Source organism: Anoplopoma fimbria, chromosome 9 (assembly GCF_027596085.1).
Source record: "Anoplopoma fimbria isolate UVic2021 breed Golden Eagle Sablefish chromosome 9, Afim_UVic_2022, whole genome shotgun sequence".
Lineage (NCBI taxonomy): Eukaryota > Metazoa > Chordata > Actinopteri > Perciformes > Anoplopomatidae > Anoplopoma > Anoplopoma fimbria.
In genome coordinates this window covers 6579403-6598234 of record NC_072457.1, presented here as the reverse complement: position 1 = coordinate 6598234, position 18832 = coordinate 6579403, and the positions used below count along the sequence as shown (strand labels likewise).

At 39.5% G+C, this 18832-nt stretch overlaps 1 protein-coding gene across 2 annotated transcripts; it reads left to right on the top strand.

The window, feature by feature from the left end:
* The first annotated feature begins 4442 nt into the window (after positions 1-4442).
* On the top strand, positions 4443-18131 carry iqce (IQ motif containing E). Of its 2 annotated transcripts, none has more exons than XM_054604663.1 (21): positions 4443-4723; positions 5627-5668; positions 5765-5810; positions 5902-6051; positions 7711-7812; positions 8027-8097; positions 8436-8549; positions 8633-8683; positions 8778-8848; positions 8938-9010; positions 9302-9342; positions 10154-10302; positions 11281-11336; positions 11436-11665; positions 11833-11940; positions 12901-13162; positions 13281-13367; positions 14386-14489; positions 14604-14695; positions 16770-16847; positions 17139-18131. In XM_054604663.1, the coding sequence occupies exons 1-21, from the start codon at positions 4652-4654 to the stop codon at positions 17261-17263; spliced, it is 2124 nt and encodes a 707-aa protein (XP_054460638.1). In that variant the 5' UTR covers positions 4443-4651; the 3' UTR covers positions 17264-18131. The 2 variants fall into 2 exon arrangements, with proteins under 2 accessions (XP_054460638.1, XP_054460637.1); XM_054604662.1 differs by having other exon boundaries at positions 10151-10302.
* The last annotated feature ends 701 nt before the right edge of the window (positions 18132-18832 follow it).

Below are 18832 nucleotides of genomic sequence, written 5' to 3'. Positions count from 1 at the left end.
AAAACACCAATCCAACAAATAAGAGTCAGACAGGAGACCAGTGTTCAGCACCTTGTTGTTGCCTAAACCTAACCGTTCATGGATTTCTTGCCTAAAACTAACCTAAACCTAAGCCCAACCATGATGTTTTTAACTTAACAAAGTGGTTTTGTTGCCTCAACCTAAGTCGGCATGATACAATTTATTACGGGACTATTTCATTAATTGCCGTGAGACTGTGTTGCAGCAGGCAGAACTTTTTGGTGATTTGAAAGAGAAACAAACTCTCCAAACTACCCGACTCTCCCGGCTGCATGCAGTGGGCCTCTTGTCTCCTTCTCTCGCCTTCTCCCTGCCTTTAATCGCCCATGGTGACATCTCGTCATGGTAACGTATATGTGTGCTGTAGGGTGAGAGGGCATGTCAGTTATAACGTCTCACTCCCTTCATTTTACACACAAACTATTTTACATTTCAGCATTTGTAAGCCCTAAAAATGCTCCACTTGGAAGGACTGTGTTGAATGACTTTCTGCAGCCATGCTGATAGTGAAAGATATTGTGTTTTGAAGGACACACATGGAGATCAGACACCCACAGCAAAATAAAAATACAGTTGTTTCCTGACCTTGTTCCACCCGTTTCCATCCGCTGGTCTGGCCAGCTCCGCCTGTTACCTCCGTCCTCCTCCCCTGGGCTCCGTCTTGACTCCTGTCTGCACATCCGCCTTTATTTATACTGGAGAGAGTGTTACCGGGTGTGTGCTTATCTTCTCCCCTCACACCTCATACAATAATACCAGCAGGCTGATGCAAAGCCCCACGAGAAGCCAATTTATCCAGTTAAGCCTTTTGAGCCATTTTCTTTGTGTCTTCTCATTTTTTACATTGTGAATCTGATTATGTTGATGGGCTGTTTTGGCGTGTTATTAAATATCTGGTTGGGTTGTTTGATACTGCTGCCCTTTTAAAAAGTTATCTGCGTCAGTGGAACAATATAAGTGTTTTGTTGTGTCCTGTAACGTCCGTCCTCCTCGACTAGAAGTTCATTTCTGTTTTCTTCAGAAGACCAGAACTCCTTTGTGCAACTATAATTACTCACTTATACTGCTGAATGTAATTTGTGGAAACATGGTAGTCTGTTAGTGGTAATTCCACTCTAAATGTGAAAACAGGAAGGTTTGTGAGTAGGTCAAAGCATGCAAGTTTACATGTGTATGTTTTCATGCCAATATTAATGTTAAATCCTGTCCTGCAAAGCCCCTGGGACCTGTGGAGTGTGTGCATGTTGTAGTGTCAATCAAGTGAAAATGAATATTTATTTATTATATGTTTTAATCAGATATCTATTAGTTTACTACATTTTGAGGTTTTGCTTTCAAATCAGTGTTAATTGAAAACTTTTGATGCTTATCAAGACAAAATAAGCAGTTCTACCTTATTGCTTTGGGCTCTTTTACACTTCGGTATATTTTTCATTAGTTTTCACATTTTATAGGTAAAATAATGAGTCGATTAACTATAAAAATGATAACTTAATATCTAAAGTAATTCTCAGTTGCAGCCCTAGTATTTTGTGACCTGGAAACTCGATAAAACATGAAAGAGTTGTAACAACAGAGGAAATCACCCCATTTTCATAATTTGAACAAATCCCTAATATTCATTGGACAAATACTGATTTAAACATTACAAACGTTTCTGTTTTTTCTCTTGCAGATGTTGTGAAATATAAGTGTATTAGTAAGTATTAAAAGCCAACCAGGCAGAGTAACGTAAATGATTTCACTGACTTGTTGACTGAAAAGTAAAGCTGTGCGTCTGTGTTGGTCTGTTTGGATAATAATAATTAAGCCTTTATTAGTCCCACAATGGGGAAATTACAATTCTCTGCATAATGATCAGCTTCGGAAGAACTGCATGATACAAAACATCTTCAGTTTGCAGGTGAAGTGATGGGAGGGAGGTGACACTGAAAGCACTAATCAGTGAAAGAGAGCAAAGGGGAGAGTGTGGAACTGAGATTCTGAACATGACTGGTGGCTGGAAGCAGGACATCGCCCCCGTCTGGGCATTCAGAGAACAACAGCATGGACATGGATCTGCATGATATATGACGAAAAAACAACCTTTTCATTTTTTATCAAACCTGAAAACAAACTGAGGCTGAATTTACTGGATGTGCAGCCTGAAATGTACACAGTCATTCCTCAGGTTTCTTTTCATCTGTCTGTTAAAGAGACTCCAGGTGTTTTTCTGTGTTTTTTACACCTGTGCTGTGAGTGTCCACCATGAAAAAGGCTCATTCATGTCACTTTACAGTGTCGTGATTTGATCTAGTTTATTCTAGGATGCTAAGATCTGTGTTTTAAATATTTATTTATGTGTTTTACATTATGATAATCTGATAAATTATGTTATAGCCTTGATATAATTCAATTAGTGAGGCAATATCAGCAACAACAGTAGAAAGAGGCTTAAGGTTGATTCTGTCTTACAAAACATTTAACATTTAACATTTTAGTGGTATGGTGTTTCCTTCTAAAACAGTATTCTTCTTAATTAAAGAAAATTGTGTTTAAATGACCAAAATTCATTGATTTGGCTATGATTAATGTTAGAGATCCATTTAGAATACAAGAAAAAAAACATCCACATTCCAACCTTCTCTCTCACTGCACAGCACATCTTCACATTATTAGCTGTTGATTTTGCAACAACAACTGGAGCCACGAGCGTTGATCGGCGTGTTGTTTGCTCTCTCACACAGCTGATGTGGTGACTGTTCTTCAGTGGAACTTCACAACAACAGCAGCTATGGTGTGTTTAGGAAGCTTTGTGAGGAAATCACGTCCGCTCAGTGTTATGTTCTCATTGTCTCTGCAGAGATGATGGGGTTTCTTTACTCTGGAAACTCTCTGTGTTTTGAGTTACACGTCCGGTGTTTGTTAAATCACTGAGTCAGGACATAGTCTTGTCGACTCTCCTGGGCTCCCCAAAAATATTTTTGTTGAACCAGTTTAACTATTTTAAAACAGGCAACTGTATGTCTTAGATAAGATCTGCAATGGGTTTATTTGCCCTGAAGAAAAGTATGCTGGTCTGGCTGTCTGTGCGGCTCTGGGGGTCCACCATCTGTATAAACAGTGTGTATGAGAATATGATACAATAGCAAGAGGCCAGTGTGTTCTCCACAGAGTCTGAAAGAAGAGGAGAGTGTGAAGAACAATGCAAAAGGAGAAAATGTCAGTTTATGGAAGAAATGTACATACATTTCTGATCATCCACATATAATGTACATTCCCAAATGCATCAATGCAGACTTACTTTCTGTTTCTAAATTAAAAGATAGCTCATTATGTCAGGCTGGTCTACGGTATAGGTCAAGAGATGGCAGCATCAATGTTAACTTTCCCCCCCCTGCTTATTAGTTTTATATGGTGCTGTTTCTATCCTATCTGGGGACCTATAGGAAGATGGAATGATGGAGAAAGAGAGGTAAGAAGAAAAATGCAACAAGGAAAGCAAGATCCAAGTTTTTCTGAAAAGATTCAACTATTATAACTACTACAGCATGTCCAATTGGATTCAGCATTTTGTGTATGGATCAGAACACATTTATACGTACAAAAATATATAAAACAAGGGGAAAAAGTTGCAGGAAGATTACATTTTAAAGCTACTGTGAGAATATTGTCATTTATATGTAAAAACTACATATTATAAGTCTTTTTTAATATGTTTTTATTATGCAAAACTTTTCTGTTTATGTAAACTCTTATGTACTGTACAGCATGGGAGTCCCATGTTTACATGCTGTGTTTGAGGATCCAACAAGCTGTGCAATCAGATTCAAAAGTCTCCTATCCTTTCCCAGTCTCCCTTTCTCCTGCTACTGGAGGAAATCACTTCAAGTCCCACCTTTAAGGACACTTTTCACCAATGGGCAACGTGAGGAAATGAGTCAGAAGCAAGGAGGGAGAAGAAAACTATTGACATTCAGCTCTATCAAGCTAAACAAGGCTCAAAATGCACAACTGGTTTGAAATTTCAAAAAACTGTCATAAGAAAACTCTTAATTATGTAAAACATATTGCCATTTCTTAATAATATTAATCAGATTCAATTATCTTTCCCAGCCATATATAAACATCTATCAAGCTAAACAAGGCTCAAAATGCACAACTGGTTTGAAATTTCAAAATAAGATTCTTAACGAAAAACATATTGCCATTTCTTAATAATATTACAATTATCTGCCATATATAAACATAAACGTGATCAGAAATATAAATTATATTATCAACACATCATACTAAAACGCATTTATCACAATTATGCATTTGTTATCGTGTTGATGACTTTTATTTTGAAGGTGCGCTCACGTAGTTTCCGCCACATGTGTGACTTTTTGACGCAGCTCGTCACCAGCTGCCTGGTTGCTTAGACGACTGGTCCGCAACACTGGTGCGTGAACAACAAAAGCACCTCGCAAGGCAAGAACGCATTGTAACGCATTTCCAGGAAGAAATGGCGTGCAGACCCCGCATGGAAACATAGCGTCGTAGCGGAGCTGACGTCTCTTTTGTTGCAGGAATGGGAGGATTCAGGTGCACACGGAAAACGTGGAGTTTTCCCAACTCGACGTAACGTTCACTTGTCTGCTCAGCAGCTATGTTGAGCGCCGCCGCTAAGATGTCTCTGGAGGCGAGTGATGTTCAGACAGATGAAGACTTCGAGGAGCTGGTGAGGGTTTAGTCTCTGTTTATGTCAACAAGACCAGTCTGTCATTTACAGCTATTAAAGGTCGTTTACTGGCTGTTTAAAGTGTGGAGTTGTGCCGTTTACGACACTTGTGCGTGAACCCAAACGCAACACGATAGTTTATTGTTGTTATCAACACTTTGGGCTTGTGGCTCATTACATTGAAGTCAAATCTACTTATGTTTGCCTTTGTGATGAGAGCATTTCAACCAATTTCATTTAAAGGACTTTAAGATGTCTGTATGGGTGAAAGTATTCAGTATTTCACATGAATACAGTACCAGTCAAAAGTTTGGACACCTTCTCATTCAATGGTTTTTCTTTATTTTTATCTTTATTTTTTTCTACATTGTAGATTAATATTGAAGACATCCAAACTATGAAGGAACACATATGGAATTATGTGGTAAACAAACAAATGCTCAACAAACCAGAATATGTTTTATATTTTAGATTCTTCAAAGTAGTTGAATGAGAAGGTGTGTCCAAACTTTTGACTGGTACTGTATATTTATTGGTTTTATACATTTAACACAATTTACATACATAAATTAACCTTCCCCCAACCTGATATAATACAAATATCACCTGAAAATAAATAAATGGGTAAATTATACAGTACCAGTCAAAAGTTTGGACACACCTTCTCATTCAATGGTTTTTCTTTATTTAAAAAAAAAAAAAATTCTACAGTGTAGATTAATATTGACTGAATATTTTGTGTGACAGAAATATGTTATTTTTTCTTCCTGTTTTGTCCCTATAATTATAACTCCAAACACTTTTTATGAGTTTATGAGAGTAGAAACTATTATTATAGATTCATGTTTCCTCTCTCTCCTCCTCTCTCTCCCTCCCTCTGCCTCACCCCTGTGTCCAATCTAGGGTGAGGACAACTTCTCTTTCTCTGCTGATATTTTGGAAAAGGTAAACAAATCAACTTTTAATGTCATGATTTAAATCAGTGTTTTATTGAAACGCCTCTCAGCTGCTCTAACGCCTTGTTTTTTGGTTCACTATCAGATAACAAGAAAGAAGAGATCCTCCAGAAAGCCTCCTCAGTCTCCACGTAAGCTGCTCTGTGGTGACAGTTTGATGCTATAACAAACCCTCGCTTTCCAAATTCCATGATTGTTTACATGCAGCATGTATATGTGTAGGGTCTCCATACCTCTCCAGCATGAACATGAACCCCAGGAGAGCAGCAGTGGCAGCCTGGAGACTGCCGAGGGCCTCCCTCGGGGACACCAGAGGGGACACTCTTGGGGAGAGTGGCTCAGCTCGCATCACATCCCTCAGCAACGGCCATGGTAATTACTGCACACACACACACACACACACACACACACACACACACACACACACACACACATGCACACACACACGAGTAAACTCTTCACACAGTGCCTCTCCTCAGGAGGGATGGTGGGAGTCGTGGCTGCTGACGCTCGCATGGAAAGAGAGACGGATAGAGCGAGAAGGGAGAGACTCAGTTTGTTCAGCTGGTTTGCTGACTTTGCTCGGTTCTGGTGTCGTTGTGAAACTGATGATAAGCAACTCTGCAAGTGTTACAAAAATATTCCGTTTGGCAGGATCTTTCTGGGATTTCACTAATAGAATATCAGTTCTGTACCATAGACGGTGTAAAATATGGTTGTAGTCTCTGTGAGGTCACTTATGGGTTTCTATGGAACCGTTGTGAACCTTAAAGTTTGTGTCTCAGGCCGTCTCCATGTTGTCAGTGACAACACAGACTCTGGGCGAATACAAGAATGTGCAAAGAGGTGGATTGTCATTGGAGCTGAGGCAACCAAGGTGACAGAGCTGAGCAGACACTTAACGACCTGAGACGGCACCCACCTGTTACTTAAAGCGGACACGCCCTCTATAATGCCTCACTTTAAGCCTTAATATAAGTTGAATGGATGAGTAATATGAACATTCACCCTCAGTACAGTTGTCATGAACGGGAAAATTAGCTATAGAAACCAAAACTGTTTTTTGTAACAGGCTGTAAACAAGTTTATTTCTGCAGTAAAGTTGGGCATTTTAACATGGGGGTCAATGAGGATTGACCATTTGAAGAACTGCAGTTTTTGTCACTTCTGCGTTGGCTTCATTGCTCAACAACGGAGGGTTGTTGCTTGTTCAATACCTTAAAGGTACAGTGTGTATCATTTAGGGAGATCTATCAGAACTGAATATTATAAAAGAGTTTTGATGTTTTCTTTAGTGTATAATCTCCTGAAAATAAGAATGATTGGGGTTTTTGTTGCCTTAGAATGAGCCGTTTAAAACTACACAAGGAGCCGAACGCCATGTTTCTACAGAAGCCCAGAATGGACAAACCAAACGCTGCCTCTAGATAGGGCCAGTAGCGTTTTTGTGTCGGTTGCCGTGACCTCGGCTTAAATGTAGAAAATACACTCAGTTGCCAGTTTATTAGGACCACCTAGCTAAAACTAATGTAGTCTAATTAAACAGTCCTGCAATAAATCAAGAAGGTTATAATGTTGAGTTTTTGTTTTAATTGCTTTTAGAGGTATTGATTTATTGATTTATTGATTGATTCAACTGTTATTATCATTTTGAGGATCTAGTTTGTTGTTCTGCTGAACTTGCATTACACAGAGAGGTTTTTTTTAAATTATTTAACCTACCCTCAATGATATAAATGGGTTGGACAAAATAATAGAAACATCACAGTTTGTTTATCAGTGTTTTGTTGTCTTCGTTTGTTGTTTCTGAAAACAGCTGCCTGCTGCTGGAGATTTCAGATTCTGTATGACTTCATCACTTCATTATGCCTCTGCTTTACTGCATTGTCATCTGATCCCTTGTTATATAAAAAAAAAAAGGATCGCTGGAGTTTGAGGGCTCATTTGAGAAGTGTTCTCAAATGGTGTTCACGGCATTGACTTGTGTTGTGAAATGCCTTGAACGTCTCTCTCTGTCTACCTCTTCCTCAGATTTGTCCCAGACGCTGAGGTCGGAGTGTGACGTCACGCCAGAGCTCCTCAAACAGACCTTGAGCACGAGGAAACACAAGCATCCCCACTCTGGATCCAATGGTGAGAGAATGTGTAGGTGGAAGAAAGTAGAGATAGAAAAGGAAAGAGAGGAGACGGGCCAAGTTGAGGGTCAGAGGTTTGAGGAGAAAAGACGGCACCAGAGAACAGACTGTATAGTGAGGGTGACATTATGACGCCGCCACCACCACCGGGTGTTACATCACTGTGAGGTGAGAGTGTGGGTGTTTATTATACCATCTCTCCCCATTTGCAGGCTTCACCGTCAGCACAGGTGACTTCAGAGACAAGGAGGACATGTACGATGAGATTATTCGACTCAAGAAGGTAAAGAGTAACAAAATGACTGCTCTGTATTCAGGACAAAATAAAACACTGTTAGAACATATTGTACATCAGTAGCAGCGAGGTGGGAGATTCTTCTTCTGCAGGAGAATTCAGCACAACACAATGTCTGCTGAAATGGCCTTGAGCAAAGCGCTGAATGCCTTCCAGCTGCAGTGTGCTGTTCTGTAATTTGTATTCCTCTGCAGAAGACAGGTTATTTTTCCTACACAGATTAAAAAAAAGTCTATTTAGATTTGGCACCTATGGATTTCCCCATATGCATATTCCTCTTATGCTTTCCTTGACGTGTGATGAATCACTCGTGCTTGTCTCTGCAGAGTCTCCAGGCACAGAAGTCTGACAACCAGCAGATGAAAGCCAAGCTACGCCGCCTGGAGGAAGATAACGCTAAACGAGAGAAACAGATAGAAGAGCTGTTGGATCCCACTAAAGTATGATCACTAAATTCAATTTACTCAAAATCATTTGAACAACAAATAGATTTTAAAACATTTAAAACATTTTTTTTCTGTAGGGATCTGAATATACTCGTAGTTTGGTGGATAAGAAGAAAACAGGCAGCGTGGTGAGTTTGTCCAGTCTGTCGATGAACATGCCAGAGATTATTTTTTAGGATTGATTTTTACACAGATATTGTAATCTTGATTCTATCCATCTAGGTTCTCAATGGGCTGAAACAGAGAATCCTGAAGCTGGAGCAGCAGTGTAGAGAGAAAGAAAATGCACTGAGGTGAAACACTCTCCCACCTCTGCACCAGTCCGTTTGGTTCATTAGTGAAGCTGCATAATATTCAGGTTATCTGTTTCTTGTCTCTCCAGTAAACTACAAAGCGAGCTGAGGACCACCAACCTGGAGGAGCTGAAGATCACAGTAGAAACATACTTTGACGAGGTAACATGTCCGCCTGTTACTGCTGCTTTTCAACCAAAATGTTAAAACTATAAAATCTTTTGGCATATTATCTGAAAAACCTGAAACAATCACCAAAGGAATGATAGAATCACTTCCACTAAAAATAGTGTTTTGATAAACGAAGTGCTTCTTTCACTGCTCTGCGTTTCGTTGGTGTGAGCTTCGTTGTTATCATCACGTTTACTTTGGTCTGCAGAGTGTGAGCTCAGCTGTGGAAACGGAAACCTCCACCTAACTTGCAAATTGTCTGTTTGTGCGATCGTCTTTCAGATCCAGAGGATGAGGATGCTTCTAGAAGCTGCAGAGAAAAGGTTTGCTTCTGCTGATCAATTTCTATGCCCTTGTTTATTTGTGCTAGAGGACAAATGTAGTCATAGAGATGTAACAACATACAGTTTTGCCCAATACTGGGACCATGAATAAACCTGTGTTTATGTCGCTCTGAATAGAGTTCTGCAGGGATGATGTATTTATAGGCCAAAATACAAAAAAAGAAAAAGAAAATTTGGAACACACAAGTTTATGATACTTGATCTTCACGAATAAACACCACTTTTATGATTTTTGAAGCTATAAATGACCTACTGCAAGTTCACGCAAGAGCCAGATTAAACACAATGAGGCTGTACATTTTGGCTGTGACTTCATGTCCTCTGCTGTTTTTTTTTTTTTTTTTTTTATCTCATGGGTATTTGAACATGATTGTAGGTTGCTGGTGCTGGTTGTTGCATTAACTTTTCATAAAGCTGCCGAGTAAGCAAAAGAAAGCCTATTAAGATATTGTTCATTGTTTGAAATGTCATGTTGACATTGCCGTGTAAATATTGCAGATTACCCTTTAACAGAGCAGAAATTGGACAATCGTGTTTACTGACGTAAGTGTGTCAAATAGTTTTAAAGTGTGTTCGACACTTTAAAACTCCTTCAGCCAATATTTAGAAAGGCAGAGAGGATTAAAGGAGGCCGTGCATGTGAGTGGTGAGACAAAACTGGTAGTCAGAGACTTTAATCCTGGATTTATAATGATAGGGTTTAGAAAACTGTCATCCCTGCATTTGGTATCTCTATCTTTCTAATTAAATCATAAAAATCTCTCCTGCTCTCCCTTTCTGTCTGCAGCAGTCGAGCGGAGAGCAAATGCTCCCAGAGGCAGCAGAAAGTTTTAAGCTCCACGGTTCACCGTCTGTCTGAGAACCTGAAGCAGCTCCAGCAGGAGAACACGGCGCTCAGAGAGGAGCTCAACACCGACAGTCCTGCAGGAGGAATCAAAGGTCTTTTTTTTTTCTCACACACTGAACCGCACTGACCGACCAGATTAAAAGACATTTACTTCACTTATTCCATTCATCGGCTTCTAGTTTTGCTTTTGCTGTAGCGCCTCTAAACATAACACATTTTGACTCAATTATCTGCAGCTTTGTTGGTTTACTTTCAGAGAGGTGTAAACTCAGGATCACATTGTCTGTATGACGTGTACAATTTTGTGATGTGAAAAAAATGATGAAAGCTGGAATCAAATAACGACATTTCGAAAAGTGTTGCAAAAGAAGGTATAATTAACCTTTAAAATATGTTTGCTTTCACTCAGACAAACAATGATATAATGATTAACTATTGATCAACAGTCAACACTACAAACAAAAGTAGCTAATATCAAGTCAATTAGCAAGTTAAGTCTTATAACAGTCAGTATAATAGATTCCTAACCATTTTAGATTTCATATAATGCAACTTATTAACAATATATGCAAAACTCTTACAAAAAAAAATCAATTTCTTCGTTTTTTTACATCAAAATCCACCCATCTTTTCCTCCTGTAAAATAGAATATGAAGTGCTTAGGTAGACTAAAACCAACACATTTCAGCCAATAATATCGTGACATCCATCCATCAATCAATCTGCAACTTTGGTCCCCTCTAGCTCCATATCATGCTAAGCCCGCCCACTTTATAGCGATCCAATCAAATGTTAAGGATTTGATTAAAATCCCTCTCGTAACTGTACACCGCTCAAATATTTCGTTTCACAGGAGAATACGTCGCAGTAAAGAAGCTTTTGTGACTTTAATTCATCCAGCTCTGTTCAGTTATACTGGGTTGTTTTGAGAGAATTCATAGGAGGCCTCTTTTTAAAATGATATAACTTCCAACCCTTTCATTAAGGAGTTACACACCATTGTGATGTATTGTATTTTGTGCTGTCGTGCTGATGAAAAAGGTTTGTGTGTGTGTTTGTCTGTTTCCTAGGTTACAGAGAGTGGAGTAAACAGAGACTGTTGAGGAGGCTGTTGGAGGTGGAGAAGGTGAGAGAAAGCTCGAACTAGTTGTCCATGTAAACACGTGGTGTCACCTGTGACTGACAGCTGCTTCATCACAGACCGACTCCTCTCTCGTCCTATCAGAGGCTGGAGGACAGCAGAGGACACGCCCAGTCAGCCAAACGCAGCGGCCGATTGGATCGGGGCGTCCAGGCAACGTCCACGGAGATTCTAGGGTTTGCCATGGCAACAGAGGCAGTGGTCTCCGTGGGAACGATCACCGAGGAAGGGGAGGAGGTGTCTGGTCTGAGAGAACGCCTCGGCCAATTGGAGAAGGAGAGGGCGGAGCTTCAAGAGAGGCTGTCAAGTACAGAGTGAGTTTTTATGTTTATTAAATGATATCCAGTAATAACATCTTTACAAGCCATAATAATGATAATCAAAATGCATCATATAAACCAGAGGGAGAACACACCAGTGTATAAAGCCACAGTACTTTGTTCTTGAGACTGAGTCTGTGTCGTGTTTGTGTGTTTTTCAGTGATGAACTGAGACAGCGGAGGACAGAAAGAGAAGAGTCGGAGACGGAGACAGAACGATGGAAAGCTGAGCAGACAAAAGAACGGGACAAAGAGAGACAGCAGCATAAGTATGTCTTAGTTGTGTTGGGACATTAATATGATTAAATTACGTTTCATTTGAGTCAACATGCCATTCTCTAGATATCTCTGCTATAGTAGGACTTGTGAAGTGCTGCTTGTTTTTAAAATCAAAGGGCCTCCTCATACGTGTTCATATTCACCGTATGTGTGGTGGAATTTAAAAGAACTGTCACCGACTGCTGGTGCATTTACATTTCACAGCTGATGCCTCTGTCATACAGATGCTTTGTAGTTACTTCAAAAATGTCCCAGAAAAACACAGTTGCCTTCATTATAAAGACCCACTGGAGACTTGTCTATATTCAAATACTGTCTAAAAATAAAACAGAAGTGTGGGCGATGGTCAGATCAATATTATGAAGACAGGTAATCATAAAGAAGAGTTGTTTACAGATGCAGTTTATCTACTCTGGTAAGCTGCCAATAATACCAGCTGGAAAGAGAAACTTTACAGGTCTTTTAAACCTAAACAAACTATGTAACAAGAAACTGCCAATACTAATTCTAACTTAATCTAGATTTGTCTGTTGGTGTGTCTGATTTGAACAAAACAGCAAGCGAAGGCTCATTAGTAGCTACTGCCATCATCAGCTCCAGGAAAAAACAATTTGCTGTGTCCAAAATCAATGCTGGAAGTAGCTACCGAGTGGACCATCTCCCTTCTTTCTCATCTCTGTAGTGAGTTGCACATGCATAGTACCGCTAGAGAGTGTAACGTTAGCCAGAGCTAGCTCAATGTCAGCAATTTGGCAATATATTACACAGGCAAATTTGTCAAACTAGATAATAAAAGAAACAACTAAGTTCCCTGTAAAAACTTTTTTAGAAAATAAAATATATATTTAGCTCAAAACTATAGAAAACATCTGCTAACTCATTTCTGGCGTCAAGTTGCATTTTGTCACATTTTTACGTATCATTTATGTGTGTGTGTGTGTGTTTTTCAGAGAGGAGTTGGATCAGTTGTTGGCAAGGATCCAAACTGTGGAAGACAGAAGTAAACATGCACAAGCTGAGCTCTCCTCTCTCTCTGCCACATCGCCAGAGGACCACGAGGACACTAAGGCCGGAGCCGGTCTGGAGGAGGGAGACGAGAGGGGCGCTGGAGGGAGAGAGGAGGAGAAGGAGGGGGGAGGAGATGAAGAGTTGAAAGAAAGAGAGAAGTCAGCGCTGGTTATCCAGACGAACTGGAGGCAGCACAGAAACAGAGTATGTGACACACCACGGTTATGTAAAAGAAGTTACTGGTGCTAGAGGAAATATTATACAAACAAGTATCCTGACACATTTCTCTTTTCATCTCCATCTCTCTGCGTTCTATCTTAAGGACATTGTGATGTTGCAGTCGGCACTGAGAGGTCATCTCCTCAGACAGTCACAGCTGAAGGACCTGCTGAAAGAAGCACAGAATAAGGTCTCACCCACGCACCAACACTTCCACACTTCCACACTGACTCACTGACTCACTGTCACTCTGACTGTGAAGCAGCAAGAACCCTGTTACAAATCATTGCATCTCTCTTAGTCCTCATATCACAGGCACTTTTAAAAACAATCGTCCACTGTGATAAAGAAAAACAATATTTTCAGTGAAAACTTATTTATAAGTTATACGTCACATTTTTACCAGAATGAAATTCTGGGTTTAGTCTCAAAATATTGCACTACAGTTTACACTATAGTCCTCACAATGTCCCTTTCTCTTTACTTTTAGTCAGCCGTGTTTTGAATTGGTATTATAAGTGAAATAGTCAAGACGGATCAATTTCAGCTCCATGGCTCGATATCGCAAATTTGCTTTACAGTCTGTACAGCAAACAACACCCTCTGTCCTTAGGACCCCGATAAGGATTTATAGAAAGTCTCAGCAAAAACTTTCAGAGGAGGGACAGACAGACATGCTAATAAACATGTTATGTGCCGATATTCAGAATATACCAACATAGTTAAATTACAGTTTGGAAAATCAGGATGACAGAACCATAGATAGACTGGAAACACTTATGTACACTTATACAGGCTAGTGTCGCTTTAATAATGATGGGAATCTGACATCACAAATATGAAAAGAGAGAAACCGCTGTCCGGTGTTACATAATCAAACCAAGCTTAGCAGCAGTTGACAATCAAACCCTGAGAGTAAAGAATGATGAAATGAAGATTCAATCATAAACTATCACGTATGCCCTTGTCTCTCTTGGGGAAATACAACTAGACATCATTAAGGACAGATTTGTGCTGAAGTAAATCAAAGTTGCAGTTTAATCAGATTACCACTAGATGGCTCTAAAAAGCATCTCTCCCTCTGTCTCACCACAGACATGTTTTTCTGTCTCTGTCTCCCCCACTACACCTCCCTCGCCCTTCCTTACTGTGCTCCTTTTTCTTTCTATCTTTTTTCTCTCCATATTGTCTGCAACTCCTGTTTTCAGTCTGCAGAGGCAACAAACCGTGGAGAGTTGGACATGGTTGCCTTGACGATGGTACAGTCTGCGTTCAGGGGACACCTGGCTCGCTGTAGCCGCGCAATAGAAAGGTGACTCATGTTTGTGAGGGAAAAAAAGTCAAAAGAACAGATTCACTCAAACATGCAGTGCTTTTTGAAGCTTAATGTGTGTGTGTGTGTGTGTGTGTGTGTGTGTGTGTTTAGCTCGGGGTCCTCTGTGCGTTCTCCAACGGGGAACAACGTGCCCACGCCGGTACCACGAAGAGCTCGCTCAACACACACACCCAGCACAACAGGTGAGGTTCACACATACTATTTTGTGCTCAATTATTTTTGGGTTATTTATGAACGGTAACTGATTCAGACTAACCACATGGTGCAAAGCATTTCCCAAAAGCTACACATCAATCCTAACCAAACCTTTATTAAACGTAGCTTAGAGGAGACATACAGTACCAGTCAAAAGTTTGGACACACCTTCTCATTCAATGGTTTTTCTTTATTTTTATTTTTTTCTACATTGTAGATTAATATTGAAGACATCCAAACTATGAAGGAACACATATGGAATTATGTGGTAAACAAACAAATGCTCAACAAACCAGAATATGTTTTATATTTTAGATTCTTCAAAGTAGTTGAATGAGAAGATGTGTCCAAACTTTTGACTGGTACTGTATTAAACTCCTTTCCAGGTTCATACTTGTATTTGGGGTTTCTACTAGAACATGTTTACATGCTTTTAATGTAAAGAAACCCCCTCTATTTTTCTCATACTGTCTATACATGTATATAATAAATCTGAATTCACCCCTGTTTTTCATCGGAATTGCGTTGCTAGGCAACAACTAGGTTCCATGTTTACTTCCTATCAGCTGATGTCATTCACATAGGCTATGGATAAACTATAAATAGAAAAATAAACTGGGACACACTTAGAATGCTTCCTCTTAAAATGGTGTATTGGTTTATATATCGTATTGTGACATCACAGCCGTACTGACATCCTGACGGCTCGTTTAAAGGCACAGTGTCCCAATACGGGTTATGCGTATATTTCTCCATGGATTGAGGGTTTGAATACTTTAACAGTATTTATATAGCACTCAGACCTGCTTCATAATAAATGACATTAAATCATATTTTTTAACAATCGGGACCTTTAAGTTATCTCTTGTTACTTGCCTTAAATATCCAGTAAATGACACTTTTCAAACATCCAAACACACAAATTATTACATATATGTTTATAGCATGCACCGGCTTTTCTTAATGAATGCATATAATGCTTCTGTGCTTTTTTTGTATATGTGAGAGTTTCCCCCTTGATCAACACTTCAGCCGGAGACGTAGGAGTTCTGTAACTTTTGACAGTAAACGCACCAAAACCACTCGGGCGTGTCAGCCGGGGTTCAGGCTCGATGTTTGTTGGGTATGCAACACCAGAGCATCTCCCTGCTCTCAACCACAAAAAAATACAAAATGGATCTCTCTGGCACACTGATCTAATTCCCGGGTGCCTGTCTCCTCTATTACAGCCTCCCTGTCAAAGACTGACACTCAGCAGGCCCTGGACCAGTTATATCATTACCTCACGCGACCCCGAACGGAGTCGCCTCTGTTCAATATCCCCGTCCTAAGCTTCTGCTTTGCCTTCACGATGGGCTCCATATCATATCTCCATCGTGATATGAGATCAGAGAGCTTCTTAGATTTTGGATATTGTAGTATTTTATAATTGTTGCATTTCCCGTAGTTAAAAGCTACATTACAGTAAAGTGATGTGATTATTTATGAAAAATCTCCCTGTGTAACTATGAGTGTAAATGCACCGATATTCAACCCTACAATGTTGTCGTTATATTAATATGGAGGTGAAAAATATTCTGACAGTTGATTTCCTCCACCTGGACCGGCCCAACCTGAACGACCTTGTTAGACTCCACCAGCTTCCCCCATCACTCCCTCCTGCATCTCCCTGACTTTCTTCTAGGTCGATGTCAGACGGGTGCAGCAATGTCAGCGTTTTCTTATTTATTTAATTTGTATCCTGCATGCTAACAAGACTTCCCCTGCATTTGATGAGCAGTGGGGCTTCACTGAGGGATTTTGGACTGAACCGGTTTTAGCATGCGCACCTGATCACATTGCTGAAGGCTACAGCAGACATAGGGTCGTCAGGTTTGGTGCCATTTGTGGTTATGAACATGATGCAGAGTTATAACATGTGAAATAAAAACTATATTTCAATGCATCCTGTTGAAAGTACCATAGCTACGTCATCTGTCCATATATATTTACGGGTGTGTCTGAATTGCTTTGTATCTGTTCTTTTCTTGCCGTGATGCTGCATCCCCCCCACCCATAAAGACGGTGGAAAGCAGGGAGAGGAAGAAGACCACTGGCTCGTCTCTAGCACTCAGCCCTCCAGGATGACACCAGCAACAGGTTAGAGAGAGCGGACATATCCTTTTTGTGTTTTGACTGTTAAAAACATGCACCACCTTTTGAGTCACAGTTCTCTACGTATTAAAGATAAGTTGATTTTTCAGCTCTGTTGTGAAGAAAATCTGCTGAAAAGAGAGACGAATCTTTGTCAAATCTGATATATTCACGTTGAAAGCAAATTATTAATTGCACTTTCTGACATGTTAAAAGAAAAGCTGATTTAGGTAAAAAGCAATTAATTAATCCCAGTTGATTTTGCACAAATCTACATTATATTTCGTTCTCCTTCAGACCAAACGAAGCTTCATTACCGAGCTGAGTCTGGTGGAGCCGCTGAGGTCGATTCTGACGACTCTGACGACATCATCGTATCGCCGTCACGTCCTCTGAGAAGCAGAGAAGTCTTAATGTTATAGACCTTCTGGGTTGTGTGTGTGTGTGTGTGTGTGTGTGTTTTCTGTGTACATATGTGTGTGTGTGAGGAAGAGAGAGAGAGAGAGTTTGTGTGTGTGCAGGAAGAATTTCTGTCTGTGTCAATGCTCAGAGCCTGTATGTCAGAGACTTGCACAGTCATCCAGCACCAAATCCTCACGGTTCAGTTTCTTACCAGACCTGCAAACGATAGCTGGGATATTCCAATATTAGTCAGGATATTATTTATCATGCAACACATTTTCTCTCTATAGTTATAACCGGAATATTCTGGGATGTTGGATGCAGGTTTACGACATAACGTTTCAGAGGCACATAAACACCTCACTTTGATCACGATCTTATTCAGGACTTGGATGCACCCCGGTGCTGACCTGAGGCAATAGGATATTCTCTTCTAGTGCAGGAGAAAGCACTTGCATAATCATGAAATGGATATCACATTTATTTTAATATCTTGTGGTTTATCATTTGTGCCAAAGTGCCTACTGCATGGTTGTTAAAATCAAAATAATGGTAATAAATGCTTTAATTTCTCTTAACCTGACCTGTCAACATAACTTTGAATTTATCCGTAGTTCACACGCTTAAAAAAAGAATAATTAACGAATCATATTTTCACGTGCGCTTAATAAATGATGGCTGATTCTGAGGTATGATGGAGGGCTGATTCTCTGAACTGATGCACTATCGAGTCAAACTGTGAATAAATTATAGATCAGTCTGCTGCAATACTCAACACACAGTCAGTACAGTGGAGGATACACAGGGAGTTTGTATAATGCCAATGTTTGTGCTCTATAATAAACAAATGATCAATGCAGTTTCCCCAACATGATGTGTGTCACTTAATTTCTGAGACTTTCAATAAAATGCTGTTTTTATAATGAAACTTCTCTTGTGTTTTTTATTGGAAAGCAGTGGAAATATAAAAGTATATTTACTTAGGCACTCAACAATTTTAAGGTACTTGCACTTTACTTCTGTATTTCCACTATTATTTTATGTTTTATACTTTATATGTTTTTTATGTAAAATTTTGATCAAAGTAACTAGTAACTACAGCTGCCAGACAATTGTAGGGGCTTAAAAACTACAATATTTCCCCCCAAAATATAGTAGAAAACAGGGATAAAGTAGCAGTAAATGGATGTCAAATATAATACAAGAGCCTTGCCTTGTATATAAGTCCTAGAAGCATTTTTTCTGCAATGCAAGAATTTCACTGTGAATAGTTAAACACTTTTACTAGTTGGATTTGTAATACAGGAGTTTTATTTGAGTAGGTTTACATCCTTTTACTTGAATAAAAGGCAGTTGTGGAGGAAGTACTAAGATATTTTACTTAATTAAAAATAAAACAAAATCAATATGTAAAATAGTCTGTAACAAGCAAAAGTCATGCATCCAAAATCTTACTGAAGTACATACATTACCAAGTACATTAAAGTACAAAAAGTTAAAATATACATTATGCAGAATGACATATTTCATAACAATATATGTGTTATCATCAATGGATTATGATTTATTTGTAAACATCACAAATGTTG